Genomic DNA, 18881 nt, shown 5'->3' on the forward strand with positions numbered 1-18881 from the left:
CCCACTATATCTAACTTTAACCTATCCGTTTCCCTTTTTTAAATTTTCTTACCTATCTGCCCCATTAAGGGACCTGGCATTCCACGCTCCGATCTGTAGAACGCCAGTTTTCTTTCTCCTGACAAAGATGTCCTCTTGAGTAGTCCCCGCCCGGAGATCCGAATGGGGGACTATTTTACCTCCGGAATATTTTACCCAAGAGGACGCCATCATCATTTAATCATACAGTAAAGCTGCATGCCCTCGGGAAGAATTACGGCTGTAGTTTCCCCTTGCTTTCAGCCGTTCGCAGTACCAAAACAGCAAGGCCGTTTTGGTTAGTGTTACAAGGCCAGATCAGTCAATCATCCAGACTGTTGCCCCTGCAACTACTGAAAAGGCTGCTGCCCCTCTTCAGGAACCACACGTTTGTCTGGCCTCTCAACAGATACCCCTCCTACCCCTCCGTTGTGGTTGCACCTACGGTAAGGCTACCTGTATCGTTGAGGCACGCTAGCCTCCGCACCAACGGCAAGGTCCATGGTTCATGTGGCGGGGGGGAGGGGGGGGGGGAGGGGAGGGTTATTGAAACCATCGTTCAAAACCGCATGACGAAATTTGAACGTGACCTGAAACACCAAGCGATTTTTACCCTTTTTCAACACTGTTTTGTGGCCTCGTGTGGCGTTTATAGATGTGTGCAACAACGTCACGTACTTGAATAAAACGGCAAAGGGTCCCCCTAAGACCCCCCAGTTCGGCGACACACTCAGTGCCACCTGCTCACCTTTGTTGAGCGCTTTACAAATGTCTGCATGGAGACTACCTTTAATCGATTTCTGTGGGCAGACAACCCCTTCGACATCCTACAGCTGTGTGGAGATAATCGTGTCACTATTCTCCTTTCCACGACTCTTTATCAGATTCATATTGGTTTTGTTTAGCTTCAGGCCATATTCTGGACTAAGTATTCTCTATACTTCATTTAACAAGTCGCCTAAATCTTCCTTCACTTCGACCAGAAGAGCAATGCCATCTGCCAGCTTTACACCCCCTGTAGAACTCCCGTCTTCATGTTTAATTTTTTACTCTTTTTCTGAAATTTTCTTTTACTGCTTTCAATCCTCCTTCGACGTATAGTTTCAACGACAGTAGTGGTAAGCTAGAAGACAGCCTCACATACTTCTTCCTCTATGTAACCGTGCTATTCCACTTTTATTGCCCTCATCTGGTTTCTGTGGACCTTTAGATTACATGTCTGTCTACGTATTTTGTACTCATCTCAGGATGCGGATATCTTACTTTTAGGTTGTCACAGATTTATCTGTTATCCAACAAACACTTTATTCTCCTTTCCATTAATAAGATCGAAATCAGAATAGGAGCTCTGAAACCAAACATTCCTTCTTACAGTACCTGTTCAGTTTTCTTGTTTTATTAAATACTATTCTTGTCAGCAGTATTAGACTGATTGATATTTATTGCTTTCTTCGGTATTATGAGATTTCTTTCTGAAAATCTGATGTTAAGTACCCGTTTCATTGACAGCTCTCATAATCTCCTAATTCCTATAGGCTTCCTAACAGATTTCACTATCTTTAAAACTATAGCAATAGACTCCTCCTGAGTATACTGAGCTCTGTTAATTTACTACACTATCAAACTCGAGTCACAGTAATAGTTCATCTATTTCTTCTGCATGCAAATGCTTCTCCTTATTAAATCTCGCTTCTGTATTGTACAGTCCTTCGACGCAGATCTCGTAGTTCAACAACTTTACACTTTCCTTCTCCAAATTGACGATTAATTTTCGAGTGTGCGTGTTGATTTTTCATGGAATCATCATATCAGTTTCTTTGAAATCTCTGTCTCTCTCTCATCCATTCTAATTTCACATGTCTGTACTTCCCGTCAGCTTCATTCCTATGTAAACAATACTGCCATTCATTGTCCACTGAACTACTGTCGATAATTTACTTAGACCATTAGTTACTGGCTTGGAGAATTTTCTCTTTGACCGATTCGGTCCTAAATTTTAAGTTTTTCATCTCTTCATATACTGATTTTTCTCTGTTTCTCCGAATTTAAGTCCGCTTTTCATTGCTACCAGGTTATCACCGAGGCTATGTTGGCATGGATTCATGCTTTGCTTTCACATACTCGATTTTTAAATATTTGTCTTACCTTCCCATGCATCCTGGTTAGGTGACATAGTGTTGGTATGGCATATTGGTATGATTCATTGAACCCTCTGCCAGGCACAGTATTGTGAGTAGCAGAGTTATCACATAGATGTAGATGTAAATGTGGATGTTGAGACCTTCCTGGATTTCAGCACTGTGCATTAAGAAACCCTGGTTCCTGGGCAGCTATAAATAACACTGCCAACCAAAAATCCCACATGGCGTTGCTATCATTGAGCGTCTAAAGACTGCAGACAGTTGAAGTGCCAAGACGTTTTCATATTACGTTAGTTATATTTTCAGAGTTCATTAAATGAAATTTCTGTTATGTTAGAAATTTAACAAATATAATTAACTGATGTTCCCTTGTTCTTTTTATGTCTTATATCAGTGTATGTAATTGGAATTACGATATTGTTAATGTGGACAGATGCAGGTGGTGTGCAATAAGTTTTGGGTACTTCATAGTTTTCGTGTATCATAACACTGAACTACACACAGTTTATGGGAAGCGAAAATTTCACGAAGTCTGAAAAATCCACTGGTTTTCATTTAGGAAATACGAATCCCAACCAGCTAGTGTCGATGACGATACCAAGGCCAGGCGAGAAAGTGGATTTCTTAAGTTAGAAATTCATTTGAGAACTGATGAAGGCTTCCAGGATGAAATTTCCAAGACTCGAGGTCCGTTCTCAAAGCTTAACTTCTCCCAGTACCTCGTCTCCTACCTTCCAAACTTCACAGAAGTTCTTCTGCAAAACTTGCAGGACTACCACTTCTGGAAGAAAGGAAGGCTTGATGAAGGCTTGTATACATTGTATCCAAGGCATAACTATACGACTCATATTTAGTGTATTTTCTATTTTTCTGTATCTTTTATTTTACTTATTTTAACTTTTTTCCATTGTTTTCTTATATTTCACGTTATCATTATTATCGCACTAAAAGGAAAGAAATCTGTAAATGAACTGGCATTGTCACGTTATATAGGGTGCGTTTATATATTCTGTTGTAGGCACCCAGAGAAAAGATCATGTAAATTGATAGCATCAGTAAATTTGAGGTAATTTTACGTGGCTAAATGCTGGAGCTCTCTATCTCAGTTACGATAAAACGTTTTGTTATTATAATGTCTAAATCACTACACTGTCTTTGTATAATAGGCAGTCAAATGAAAACTAGAAGATGAAAAAAGTAAGTTAATTGTTTATTATTTGAAAAGTAATCGCCATAACTGTTAATACGTTTATCACTTTGTGAGACAAGATGATCAGTGCCTTTATGGAAACAAGTTTGCGGTTGTCTACGGAGCCACGATTTCACTCACGCATGCATCACGTCGTCTGAAGCAAATCAGCGGCCACGAATGTCTTTCTTCAGTGCTTCAAAAATATGGAGATTGCAAAGGGAGAGATCAGGGCTCTATGGAGGATTCGTAAGGATTTCCCAGAGAAACTTCTGCAGCATAGTAAAGATGGCCTTGAGAACACGTGGATCCACCCACATGTAGCGAGTAGGCTGCAGAAGCTTCTCTGGGAAGCCCATACATATTCTCCATGCAGCCCCTATATCTCCACATGCGATTTACATGTTTTTGGGGCCCTGAAGAAAGGCATTCGTGGTCGTCGATTTGCTTCGGACGAAGAACTACACTCCTGGGCACAGTCAAAGTTCAGTAGGTAGCTGCAAATATTTTTCCATGAAGGCATTGACCGCCTTGTCTCACAGTGGGATAAATGTATCAACAGTTATGGCGATTACTTTTGAAATAATAAACAGTTTACATACTTTTTTCCATCTACCTCGCTTTCATTTGACTGCTATACAGGGTGGTCCGGAACAGTATGATAAGCTTGTAAAAGTGTTGCAAGTAAGGTTGTGCTGAGATATAATTGTTAGGAAACAAATTCGATACATTGCGCCATTTCCGAGTTAATTAGCAACGAGACAGTTGCGTGCCAGTTACGACATTAGTTTCAGTTGTCCTCATAGCACAGACGATAGCACAGGAGATTGTTCAATCTTTGGGTTGGATTCGAACCTTACTACCGTCTCATGTCCAATTTTTGTTCGGTTTTAGGAAACCAAATAAAGAACACCTTTGGTGACACCTTCTCTGGCGGGTCGCTTGAATTTCAATGCTACACTAGTGGCCATTAAAATTGCTACACCACGAAGATGACGTGCTACAGACGCGAAATTCAGCCAACAGGAAGAAGATGCTGTGATATGCAAATGATTAGCTTTTCAGAGCATTCACACAAGGTTGGCGCCGGTGGCGACACCTACAACGTGCTGACATGAGGAAAGTTTCCAACCGATTTCTCATTGGTTGCCTGGTGAACGTTGTTGTGATGCCTCGTGTAAGGAGGAGAAATGCGTACCATCACATTTCCGACTTTGATAAAGGTCGCATTGTAGCCTATCGCGATTGCGGTTTGTCGTATCGCGACATTGCTGCACGCGTTGGTCGAGATCCAATGACTGTTAGCAGAATATGGAATCGGTGGGTTCAAGAGGGTAATACGGAACGCCGTGCTGGATCCCAACGGCATCGTATCAGTAGCTGTCGCGATGACAGGCATCTTATCCGCATGGCTGTAACGGATCGTGCAGCCACGTCTCGATCCCTGAGTCGACAGATGGGGACGTTTGCAAGACAACAACCATCTGCGGGAGTAGTTCGACGACGTTTGCAGCAGCATGGACTATCAGCTCGGAGACCATGGCTGCGGTTACCCTTGACGCTGCATCACAGACAGGAGCGCCTGGGATGGTGTACTCAACGACGAACCTGGGTGCACGAATGGCAAAACGTCATTTTTTCGGATGAATCCAGGTTCTGTTTACAACATCATGATGGTCGCATCCGTGTTTGGCGACATCGTGGTGAACGCACATTGGAAGCGTGTATTCGTCATCGCCATACTGGCGTATCACCCAGCGTGATGGCATGGGGTGCCATTGATTACACGCCTCGGTCACCTCTTGTTCGCAATGACGGCACTTTGAACAGTGGACGTTACATTTAAGATGTGTTACGACCCGTGGCTCTACCCTTTATTCGATCCCTGCGAAACCCTACATTTCAGCAGGATAATGCACGACCGCATGTTGCAGGTTCCGTACAGGCCTTTCTGAGTACAGAAAATGTTCGACTGCTGCCCTGGACAGCACATTCTCCAGACCACGCACCAATTGAAAACGTCTGGTCAATGGTGGCCGAGCAACTGGCTCGTCACAATACGCCAGTCACTATTCTTGATGAACTTTGGTATCGTGTTGAAGCTGCATGGGCAGCTGTACCTGTACACGCCATCCAAGCTCTGTTTGACTCAATGCCCAGGCGTTATTACGGCCAGAGGTGGTTGTTCTGGGTACTGATTTCTCAGGATCTATGCACCCAAATGGCGTGAAAATGTAATCATATGTCAGTTCTAGTATAATATATTTGTCCAATGAATACCCGTTTTTCATCTGCATTTCTTCTTGGTGTAGCAATTTTAATGGCCAGTAGTGTACTTAACTCGGAAACGACGCAACATAGAAATATTTTTTCTGAACAATTGTTTCTCAGCACAAACTATCCTGTAACTCCCTTACAAGCTTTTCAAACTGTTTCTGACCAGCCTGTGTAAGGTGACCGGTTTCAAGAGCACTTCCCGATCATATCGAGGCCAGATATCCGTTACTGTAGTAACTCGTATAAGTTCACTTGTCTGTAAGCTGTTAGTGACCAACTATATGACCTGAAACCGGACAGCGAGCTAGATTATATAATAATCAGGGAGTCCTATGCATCAGTAAACATCCATTAGTGGAGAAACATCCTCTAGTGGAGAACAGTGCAGAAATCCACGTGCTCGTCATTCGAGCACGCTAGGACAGCGCGTGGAAAGCGCTGCTGACGCTGCCGCTGCGGCTGACCTGAGCATCTTGTTCTGGGTGGTGGGTCCTCCGGCCAGCTCCTTCAGCAGGAAGGTGCGCTCGCTCTGCCGGCGGGACGCCGGGAACCGCAGCCACCGCTCCAGGCCGAACTCCCACAGCTTCAGGGGGCCCCACATGAACACGAAGCTCATGTACGACTCAGCGACGCTGCGGAGAAGATTTCACCACTACTTGAAAACACACACACACAAACACACGCAGAGCGACTACACTTGTCAACTTAAAAGAGTATTTACGGGAGCCCACTCACACCTTCGACTAATCGCATTCCACGAGAAAATATACACGTCACAAAACCAGACGACTCAAGGTCATCTCACCTTGTTTCAGTATTGCCAGTTACTGATAATTTCAGATGTTAGTATAAAATCTGAAAGTCTGTTATACATATCTGTTTTTAGTCTATAATGTGGTGGAGTACTTTCCAAAAGAAATTCTTGATAATCGTTTATCATCATCATCATTTAAGACTGATTAGGCCTTTCAGCGTTCAGTCTGGAGCATAGTCCCCCTTATAAAATTCCTCCATGATCCCCTATTCAGTGCTAACATTGGTGCATCTTCTGGTGTTAAGCCTATTACTTCAAAATCATTCTTAACCAAATCCAAGTACCTTCTCCTTGGTCTACCCCGGCTCCTCCTACCCTCTACTGTGAAATCCATGAGTCTCTTGGGTAACCTTGCTTCTCCCATGCGTGTAACATGACCCCACCATCTAAGCCTGTTCGCCCTGACTGCTACATATATAGAGTTCATTCCCTGTTTTTCTTTGATTTCCTCATTGTGGACACCCTCCTGCCATTGTTCCCATCTACTAGTACCTGCAATCATCCTAGCTACTTTCATATCCTTAACCACAACCTTATTGATAAGGTAACCTGAATCCACCCAGCTTTCGCTTCCATACAACAAAGTTGGTCGAAAGATTGAACGGTGCACAGATAACTTAGTCTTTATCGTTATGAAAAAATACTAAATGGAAAGACGTGCGTTTTACAACTGATCAAGGTACCAACTTTGTCGCTGTACTGCACTGTTACTCACGATTGAATTGTTCCTGCCATATGCCAAACACAGATCTACAAAATGCTTTTAATGCGGAGTATTTATGCGTCAACTTTCCACAGCAACGTTACAAGAAATTTTCAAGGAAAACATCTTTTTACTCAACCTGTGAAAAAACGTAAGTCTAACTTATTTTGACTGATAAAATACAGGGTGTATCAAAAAGAATCATCAGATTTGGCACGTCTATATTTCTGAAACTAAGAATCAAATACAATGAATTTTGTTTCTTGGTGGACGGGAAACTCAAAAAGATATTTTTCATACCTTTTCATAAGTGTTCAATATGCCTCCCTTGAGATGCACGGCATATGACAATGCGGTATTCAAGTTGTTCCCACACTACAGCGTGCATGTCTTGAGTAACAGCTTCCACAGCTGCTGTTACGCAATGGCTCAGTTAATTCATTGTTGTTGGTAACGGAGGCCCATTAACAGAGCCTTTTATTGACCCCCATGAGAATTAATCACACAGTTAGGTCCAGTGACGTCGGAGGCCAGTAATGTAAGGCTTGTAAGTAGGCTGTTTATGTGTTTGTATGTTGGCAACGCTATGCAGCGCTCTGCATTAATAACTCTGACAGCGCTGTGCGCTCTCTGTAAGAGACTCTGTGGCTGGTCGGACTAGCAGTTGGAAGTTAACAGTCAGCAGTGATGGAAGTTGGAAGTGAACAGCCAGCAGTGATGGAAGTTGGGAGTGTATAGTCAGCAGTGATGGAGGTCAGAGGTTAATAATTTGCAGTATTGGAGGTTTGCAGGGTAATTTCCAAGAATGATTGCCTATCGAAGTCACTGGGTCCAAACGATACATATCAAACGTGTGATCGTCAATCAATCACGCGACTCCGGTGGCGGGCGTTGTGATCAATTATTTGTGATAGTCATTTTTAATCTGTTTTTCGTCGTTCCCTTAGTTGCTCTTAATTACACACCTCCGCGAAATATTTGTGAGTTGCTAGGGAAACCCAGACGATTTATGTCGTTAGTGAGTGGGATGCCTGGTGTTCTTGACGTATCTTCAGCTGATTTTCTCACATGGAAAAATCTAATTCCATGTTTATCCAGAGCAGAAAACTGTTGCGACATTTTGTCGTAGATATTGAAAGAAGGGACTGTGTAGACTGTGGTGGTGCGAACTGTGTAAAGCTTCGTAAGAACAGTTTCGATGCTGAAATACCGTTACAATTTCACTGCGGACAGTGCGGAAAACGAACGAGTATCACGAAGAATAAATGGTTCGACTCTTCCAAATCATCCATCCAGATCACGGTAATGGACTTCAACATGACGACAACACCGATGACGAGTGAGACAAGTCGTCTCCTTTGCAATTACAAGTATTTTTGTAACGCGCTTCTTTTGGCGTTGCTGTAGTGACCACCGTAAACATACTCATAACGCCCACCACCAGAGTCGCATGATCGATTTACGATCGCGTGTTCAATATGTATCGTTTGGACCTCGCGACTTCGGTAGGCAATCATCCTTAGAAACTACCGTTTGCAGTATTAGCACGAGCGGACGGTCTGCATGTGTAACCGTCCCGGAGATTTATTACTGATTTTATATATATATATATATATATATATATATATATATATATATATATATATATATATATATATATATTTAACTGGTTGCCACTTGATACGGTAAAATTTCGTAAACACATTGTTTGCTCTGCAACAAAGTCTTTCCTTTGCTAACCGCATGCGTATTAGTAGTTAGAGCCTTCAGTAGTTAGAATCTTTTATTTAATTAACTGTATTGGCGCTTGCTGTATTGCAGTAGTTCCTATAATGAAGATGTTTGTGAGGTAAGTGACTTATGAAATGTATAGGTTACTGTTAGGATTTTCTATTAATTCAGGGCCATTCTTTTGTATTAATTATTTGAAGCCAGGTTATCATTTTTTGAGCAGTCTGATTGCGTTGCGCCAGGATATTGTGGGTCAGTGTTGTAGAGATGGGCAAACTGAAACACGTAACTGTTCCGAAACAAATGAAACAGAACAATGTAATGTTTGGATACGCTGTTTCGAAACAGTGAAACAGTTTGTGTTTTGAAATCTAATAAAACTACACATTTTATCATCTTGAACGTCTACTGTATAAGTATGTCCATATAAACACAAATGAGGTGCGAGAGCGCTAATCATATCGCAGAAAGTATGAAACTATCACTTAGGCATCTTGACAGTTTCGTATTTCCTGCAGCAAATTCGCTGCTTTCGTGTCGCAAGACTTTCGTACTTTTCAATTAGCTGAGGACAGCCATAGCTGAAGACAGAAGAACCACCACGAACGGAACTGGAGGTGGGAGCAAACTGCAGAAACAACGGATATGCTACTGGGATTCCCACATTCCGTTAGTAGGGGGTAATATACGCATCCTGCTAATTTCCATGCACACAAAGTGAATCATTGTGGATAATACGCACAGTGACTATAGACTCACAAATAATGCCAAATAATTCGAATAAATAACAAAATATAACAGAAAAAAAATTTTGTCTTTCAAGGTGTTTCGAACCATTACTACAAAGTCACCATGCTTCTCAGCCCATCACGTTCACCATTACACTATCAGTGATATGTCAAACAGATTGCTAGGAATTATACCCTCATCAAATTTATGTATATGTCTAATAATTGTCACTCTACCTCTTTTTTTATTCAAAATGTTGTGGGTTTACTTGCGTTTCTTAATACGATTACTGTAGATGAACAGAGAAGCGTATTTTATAAAAAAGAGTGTAATTTAACTGAATTATTTTCACAAATTTATTATTTTGAATGTGAATAGTATGCGTTGTTTTATTGTTTGGTTAGTGTTTATAAAGCAGATGTTACGACATTTCGGAATAGGACAGTCAGCTAGAAACGAAGCTTTATTTTTGGATATCTTAAGCTTCATGCTATTGCTTGTCAAAAAGATTTCGACACTCTTAAAAGTGTTTCACGAAGTTGTATGTTGTGTTTCAGTATCTGTGCCGAGCCCCAATCCCGTCCGACACAGAGCGGAATGGAACATCACTGTTTCGATACAATTAGTCCGTTCCAAGCACAGGTGGACTGAAACAGCCCTATTTTGAAACATCGATACAGTTTCTGTGTCTGGCTCGAGATCGAATCTGCTCTGAATATCCGAGACAGGGGCGGAATGAAACACGAGTGTTTCGAAGCAGTGAACCACTGCCGTTCCGAAACACTGAAACAGTTCCACGTATCGATACACTGTATCGAAATATAGAAACAGTGGCCAAGTCTACAGCGTTGAGATGATAATGACTAGCAAGTGACACTTGCATTCAATCTCAGTTACTGCAATTTAAGTAAAAAAAATTATTTTATTAAATAAAGAAGTTTCACCTGTCGACCCTTAGCCGAGGATACCTCCCTGTAATCTTCTGATTTTTCTTGTAGTTTGAATAATTAGTGCGTGATTAAAAGAAAATTAGTTATGTCTACTGCTAGCGCGTAATTGTATATAGAGAATGGCCTTCGTAGTTTCAGTTTCTTATTGTAGTACTGTATTGTAATGAGCAAAGCAGTTGTGGCATGCATGTCGATTTGCATTAAGTATCTCGCAGTCGAGTTCGCAACTAATTGGATATTTATTACTGTCAGTGTTATTTAAACCTGTCTTTTTTTCTGTGTTATCATATGAAATAGTGTGATAATCATGGCGTGTGGAAAGCGTAACATAAAGCTGCAAAGCAAATTGAGAAATGACAGTGAAGACGAGCGTAGAGTGTTAGTAACTCCTTGTAACGAAGTGACAAATATTGAAGTCGGTAATTTGGTAATAATGCACAGGGTCATAGACCAGGCAGTAAATAATGGTGTAGATAGCGAAACAATTAGTGAACACGAAAGTATTGTCGATCGATCGTCCAATAAGAGATCGCCTCAGGAATCGGAAATGGCAGAAGCAAATCTTGCAAATACCGTAGATTCAGGTTTTGTGTCATCACCTTTTTCTCAATTAAGTCAAGACTCACTCTCTGCTTTTCAAAATACGAATATTGCCGATGCAAATGCACTACCGAAAAGCACAAAGTAACATGTTCCGGACAGTAACATATTGTTATTACAATTTACGCAACAAATGGGACAAAAGCTTCAAAAGTTAGACACAATGGAACAAAGTCTTCAAGAGCTAGACACAAAGCTTGAATAAACATAACTGCTGAGTTACTTAAAATCGAATTTAAATGTCAACAAGTTTGTAAAGATGTATAAAACACAAATTTGTGAGAATTTTCAGCCTATTTTTTTCGCGACATGAAAACGCATCACAGAATCTTGAAGCAGCCATAAAAGAACAGCGGATTATTGTGCCTTTCAAGCTAAAATTGACTCAGTTGCATCTACCGATTCGGTTATGCAACTTGCAAAAAATCAGGAAAACTTAAAACACACAGTAGATACGCTTTCAACACAAATGGACGCTCTGAAACTTGGTTCAGAAAAACGCACTGAGGAAATCAGTTCATTATCGGAGAAAGTAGCCGAACTTTCGGATCAGTTCACTAACGTATCTACAAAGGTAGATGATGATCTGAATGACACAAGACCCGTAGCCTTCACTGACACAGAAGAGTATGAACAAATTAAGAAATTTAAACAAAATCAAAATCAAATTAATACGCAACACAAAAGAGAAATCCGGGAAGTACAAGATCAGTTGGCACAAATAATACAAGAATTACATATTTCAGAGGACACTCGCGCTCCAACACGGGAAGAGGGACTTAGAAAGACTGAAAAGCCACAAAGTAATATCACAGGGTATTTCGGAGACTTTGAAAGGAGTTGGCAAGGTCCACCGTATTTTGAGATGGAACCGCTGACACGACGTAACAATGACCGACATGCGACTCGCCGACACGATGATTTTGACTAGAAGCTCTTCATCACAACGCACAAATTTAAAACATTCAATAATTTTGTTAGGGACATACATCCACAAGCTTGGCTTCATCAATTTGCTCATTGCTTTCCTTCTAATTGGTCATTAGAGCACAAATTAGAATTTATGTGTGGCTATCTAGAAAATGAACCAGCTGTTCGAATGCGATCGGTTATTCGCGGCTTTCACAGTAAAGGAGATTTCTATCATGCCTTCCTTTCTGCGTATTGATATCAGGCTACTCAAGATCAAGTTAAACATAGCATCATAATGATGAAACACTTCGAACAATCTGAATTTTCCAGCGCAGTAAAATATTTTGAAGACATTTTGCACAAAAATCAGTATTGACAAACCTGTACAGCCCCTCGGACACTTATATTACCTGGACACTTAAGACATATTATTTTGGCAGGACGTTGCAGAGACAATATCGAAGCTTTTCAGGGATTTTTACAAGAATTAGAAATCGACACAGACCGTCGTGGGACGCAAAAACAGGACAACATCAACAATTACAGGTCACATCCGTCACAATTCCGTGACGATAGCAATAATAACCGGACAAGACAAGGCTATTATTATAGTGTAAATCGTGACCAAAACAGACACCAGCCATATCTACAAAGGTAGATGATGATCTGAATGACACAAGACCCGTAGCCTTCACTGACACAGAAGAGTATGAACAAATTAAGAAATTTAAACAAAATTAAAATCAAATTAATACGCAACACAAAAGAGAAATCCGGGAAGTTGGCAGAATAACAATAATTACAGGGAAATATCACCCCTCCATGGTAATGAATATGACAGAGATAAGCGTAGAAACAGGCAATATAGGAACCAGAACAATTTTTATCAAGGGAGGCAAAATAACTTCAGACACAACAGTCAACCTCGCAATTAAGATTCCGGAAGAAATTCCCCACAACGTGATGGGCAAGAAAGAAATTACAAAAATTACCGACATGACAACAGACCTGAATTTAATAAGAACTGGCGTGATTCAAACAGGGCAGAGCCCTCTCTTCAATTTGAAACTGTAGTAGGTAGATCTCCAAATCCCAGTAACGATGCGCGACAACAAAGAGGTAACAGACAATGACTTGCACCGCAGGCAGTCACAAAACGTACTTACGAAGCTGACGACGTAGCTACCGTGACTTTAATCACGTGAAAATGGAAGACATTAGGGACGTACTACACCAGGAACGTGATATTAAACAAAACAATATTGCATATCGTGTAATTCACATCACAGCAAATGACATAAAATTTACGGCTGTACTTGACTCTGGCAGTCCTATTTCGGTAATTAGTGAAACAACTTTCAGTAAATGTATAACAAATTGAACAATTGCCCCACACTTCCTTCGCGCAAAATTAAATTACAAGGTGCAATTTCTGGAAAAAGTGTAGATGTACTCCAACAAAATAGCTTAGAATTCTTTTGTCAAAGCCACAGATTTACTATGAATTTTCTTATTGTTCCATTATTGTCGACGGAAATCATATTGGGCATAGACTTTTTGAATGAGTATAAGGCAATTTTAAACGTTCACGGTGCTCAAATAAGTTTAGAGAAAGAAGGTAAGTCAATAGCTTTGAAATTTGCCGATTGGCTTTCAAACCATGACGAGGAAATTAATCGGCTTTACCCCTTGTTAGAGCACAATTTGGAACTTTCGACAGAATTTGACACTATTAATCAGTTTGCAAGTACTGACAGGGGTGTTATTGATGACGTATTAGATATGTTGTTGTTGTTGTGGTCTTTAGTCCTGAGACTGGTTTGATGCAGCTCTCCATGCTATTCTATCCTGTGCAAGCCTCTTCAACTCCCAGTACCTACCGCAACCTACATCCTTCTGAATCTGCTTAGTGTATTCATCTCTTGGTCTCCCTCTACGATTTTTACCCTCCACGCTGCCCTCCAATACTAAATTGGTGATCCCTTGATGCCTCAGAACATGTCCTACCAACCGATCCCTGCTTCTAGTCAAGTTGTGCCACAAACTTCTCTTCTCCTCAATCCTATTCAATACTTCCTCATTAGTTATGTGATCTACCCATCTAATCTTCAGCATTCTTCTGTAGCACCACATTTCAAAAGCTTCTATTCTCTTCTTGTCCAAACAATTTATCGTCCATGTTTCACTTCCATACAAATACTTCCAGAAATGACATCCTAACACTTAAATCTATACTCGATGCTAACAAATTTCTCTTCTTCAGAAACACTTTCCTTGCCATTGCCAGTCTACATTTTATATCCTCTCTACTTCGACCATCATCAGTTATTTTGCTCCCCAAATAGCAAAACTCCTTTACGTCTTTAAGTGTCTCATTTCCTAATCTAATTCCCGCAGCATCACCCGATTTAATTCGACTACATTCCATTATCCTCGTTTTGCTTTTGTTGATGTTCAACTTATATCCTCCTTTCTAGACACTGTCCATTCCGTTCAACTGCTCTTCCAAGTCCGTTGCCGTCTCTGACAGAATTACAATGTCATCGGTGAACCTCAAAGTTTTTATTTCTTCTCCATGGATTTTAATACCTACTCCAAATTTTTCTTATGTTTCCTTCACTGCTTGCTCAATATACAGATTGAATAACATCGGGGATAGGCTACAGCCCTGTCTCACTCCCTTCCCAACCACTGCTTCCCTTTCATGCCCCTCGATTCTTATAACTGCCATCTGGTTTCTGTACAAATTGTAAATAGCCTTTCGCTCCCTGTATTCTACCCCTGCCACCTTCAGAATTTGAAGGAGAGTATTCCAGTCAACATTGTCAAAAGCTTTCTCTAAGTCTACAAATGCTAGAAACGTAGGTTTGCCTTTCCTTAATCTAGCTTCTAAGATAAGTCGTAGGGTCAGTATTGCCGCAGGTGATCCAATATTTCTACGGAATCCAAACTGATCTTCCCCAAGGTCGGCTTCTACTAGTTTTTCCATTCGTCTGTAAAGAATTCGCGTTAGTATTTTGCAGCTGTGACTTATTAAACTGATAGTTCGGTAATTTTCACATCTGTCAACACCTGCTTTCTTTGGGATTGGAATTATTATATTCTTCTTGAAGTCTGAAGGTATTTCGCGTGTTTCATACATCTTGCTCTCCAGATGGTAGAGTTTTGTTAGGACTGGCTCTCCCAAGACCGTCAGTAGTTCCAATGGAATGTTGTCTACGCCAGGGGCCTTGTTTCGACTCAGGTCTTTCAGTGCTCTGTCAAACTCTTCACGCAGTATCGTATCTCCCATTTCATCTTCATCTACATCCTCTTCCATTTCCATAATATTGTCCTCAGGTACATCGCCCTTGTATAGACCTTCTATATACTCCTTCCACCTTTCTGCTTTCCTTTCTTTGCTTAGAACTGGGTTCCCATCTGAGCGCTTGCTGTTCATGCAAGTGGTTCTCTTATCTCCAAAGGTCTCTTTAATCTTCCTGTTGGCGGTATCTATGTTACCCCTAGTGAGATAAGCCTCTACATCCTTACATTTGTCCTCTAGCCATCCCTGCTTAGTCTTTCTGCTTTCCTTTCTTTGCTTAGAACTGGGTTCCCATCTGAGCGCTTGCTGTTCATGCAAGTGGTTCTCTTATCTCCAAAGGTCTCTTTAATCTTCCTGTTGGCGGTATCTATGTTACCCCTAGTGAGACAAGCCTCTACATCCTTACATTTGTCCTCTAGCCATCCCTGCTTAGCCATTTTGCACTTCCTGTCGATCTCATTTTTGAGACATTTGTATTCCTCTTTGCCTACTTCATTTACTGCATTTTTATATTATCTCCTTTCATCAATTAAATTCAATATTTCTTCTGTTACCCAAGGATTTCTACTAGCCCTCGTCTTTTCACCTACTTGATCCTCTGCTGCCTTCACTACTTCATCCCTCAAAGTTACCCATTCTTCTTCTACTGTATTTCTTTCCCCCATTCCTGTCAGTTGTTCCCTTATGCTCTCCCTGAAACTCTGTACATCCTCTGGTTCTTTCAGTTTATCCAGGTCCCATCTCCTTAAATTCCCACCTTTTTGCAGTTTCTTCAGTTTTAATCTACAGGTCATAACCAATAGATTGTGTTCAGAATCCACATCTGCCCCTGGAAATGTCTTACAATTTAAAACCTGATTCCTCAATCTCTGTCTTACCATTAGATAATCTATATGAAACCTGTCAGTATCTCCAGGCTTCTTCCATGTATACAGCCTTCTTTCATGATTCTTGAACCAAGTGTTAGCTATGATTAAGTTGTGCTCTGTGCAAAATTCTACCAGGCGGCTTCCTCTTTCATTTCTTAGTCCCAATCCATATCCACCTACTACGTTTCCTTCTCTCCCTTTTCCTACTACCGAATTTCAGTCACCCAGATTATTAAATTTTCGTTACCCTTCACTATCTGAATAATTTCTTTTATTTCATCACACATTTCTTCAATTTCTTCGTCATCTGCAGAGCAGGTTGGCATATAATCTTGTACTACTGTAGTATGCGTGGGCTTCGTATCTATCTTAGCCACAATAATGCGTTCACTATGCTGTTTGTAGTAGCTTACCCGCATTCCTATTTTTTTATTCATTATTAAACCTACTCCTGCATTACCCCTATTTGATTTTGTGTTTATAACCCTGTAGTCACCTGACCAGAAGTCTTGTTCCTCCTGCCACCGAACTTCACTAATTCCCACTATATCTAACTTTAACCTATCCATTTCCCTTTTTAAATTTTCTAACCTACCTGCCCAATTAAGGGATCTGACTTTCCACGCTCCGATCCGTGGAACGCCAGTTTTCTTTCCCCTGATAACGAATTCCTCTTGAGTAGTCCCCGCCTGGAGGTCCGAATGGGGGACTATTTTACCTCCGGAATATTTTACCCAAGAGGACGCCATCATCATTTAACCATACAGTAAAGCTGCATGCCCTCGGGAAAAATTACGGCCGTAGTTTCCGCTTGCTTTCAGCCGTTCGCAGTTCCAGCACAGCAAGGCCGTTTTGGTTAGTGTTACAAGGCCGGATCAGTCAATCATCCAGACTGTTGCCCCTGCAACTACTGAAAAGGCTGCTGCCCCTCTTCAGGAACCACACGTTTGTCTGGCCTCTCAACAGATACCCCTCCGTTGTGGTTGAACCTACGGTACGGCCATCTGTATCGCTGAGACACACAAGCCTCCCCACCAACAGCAAGGTCCATGATTCATAGGGGGGAGGGGGGGGGAGGGGGGGCGTATTAGATACTAACGATTAAATGCAGAATAAAATTCAGACGATTGAGAACTGTAAAGACGCTGATACGCAGGACCTTTTTGACATTTTACAAGCATATTCCACAGTTTTTACTCCCAAAACAGGAACAATTAAAGTAATCAATGCCAATTTCATGTTCGTGAGCATACTAAAACTTGGGGTTAGACCATACGAATTCCGGCACAGTATAGGGACCGTGTTAGAAAGGAAGTACAATCTATGCTTGAAGAGAACATTATTGAACCTGCAGTAAGCTCATACAGTAATCCATTACACGTTGTTGAGAAGAAAAGCGGATCTATCAGGCTTGTTTTATATTCGAGACAAATAAATACCATAATCATTCCCGAAACAGATAGGCCGCAAACGTTGTAAGAACTTCTTCAAAATTTTAATTGCATAAAAGTGTTGTCTTCTATTGCTCTCAGATCCACCTTTTATCAAATCGAACCTCATCTAGAATGTAGGAAATATAAGGCTTTTGCCGGCCGGAGTGGCCGAGCGGTTCTAGGCGCTACAGTCTGGAACCGCGCGACCGCTAAGGTCGCAGGTTCGAATCCTGCCTCGGGCATTGATGTGTGTGATGTCCTTAGGTTAGTTAGGTTTAAGTAGTTCTAAGTTCTAGGGGACTGGTGACCACAGCAGTTAAGCCCCATAGTGCTCAGAGCCATATTAGGCTGTTTATCGGCGTTTGTTATCAATTTCAGAAACTTCCTTCTGGTTTGAACATTTTTTCGGCAGCATTCATTCGTGGTCTAAATTCCATACTACCCGAGTTCTTAAAATGTCACATCACCTCATACGTGGACGATATTTTAATAGCAGAAGCATCTTGGGAAGAACATAATCGCATCCTCAGAAATGTGTTCCGTACTTTTGCAAATCTGGGATTACAGTGAACTTGGAAAAATTTGAATTTTGTAGGGCAAAGGTGAAATTTTTGGGTCACATTATTTCTTCTGAAGGCATCTGACCGTATCCTCAAAAGTTAGAAGCAATCAAGGCCATTCCAGTTCCATCCACAAAAAAAAAAAAGAAAAAGAAAACCATGTTCGAAGTTTCCTAGGTCTCATGAATCTCTGCCATCATTTCCTGAATGTGCAAATTCTAGTAACATCAAAACTTTGTTCTCTCGCTGACAAAAACACTATTTGGAACTGGGACGAATGGGAACAGTTGAAATTTGATTCTTTGAAAGAAGCGCTACTTAAAGCGCCAATCTTACCTCACCCAGATGTGTCACAAGATTTCTGCCCCAGCACAGACTCTTCTAAAGTTGGTCTTGGTGCCCATTTATTTCAAGAAGTCATAGAAAATGACATTACCGTCCAGAAAACCATCGCTTTTGCTAGCTCTGTGCTAACAAAATCTGAAAAACATTATTCCGTCACTGAATTAGAAGCTTCAGCTATCATTAGGGCATTTGACAAATTTCGTTTCTTTCTTACTGGCAAACACGTAAAAGTTTATAGCGATCATCGAGCATTACAATTTCCTATGTCATCAAAATTAAATCATGCCAGGCTGAAACGTTGGGCTT

At 41.0% G+C, this 18881-nt stretch overlaps 1 protein-coding gene across 1 annotated transcript in view; it reads right to left on the minus strand.

The window, feature by feature from the left end:
* LOC126485007 (aminopeptidase N-like) overlaps positions 1 to 18881 on the minus strand; it is a 260634-nt gene that overhangs the window by 44645 nt on the left and 197108 nt on the right. Inside the window, exon 14 of the mRNA XM_050108615.1 lies at positions 6090 to 6257. Coding sequence (XP_049964572.1) covers positions 6090 to 6257 — 168 coding nt within the window. The remainder of the gene's footprint in view (positions 1 to 6089; positions 6258 to 18881) is intronic.

This window comes from Schistocerca serialis, chromosome 1 (assembly GCF_023864345.2).
Source record: "Schistocerca serialis cubense isolate TAMUIC-IGC-003099 chromosome 1, iqSchSeri2.2, whole genome shotgun sequence".
Taxonomy (NCBI): Eukaryota; Metazoa; Arthropoda; class Insecta; order Orthoptera; family Acrididae; genus Schistocerca; species Schistocerca serialis.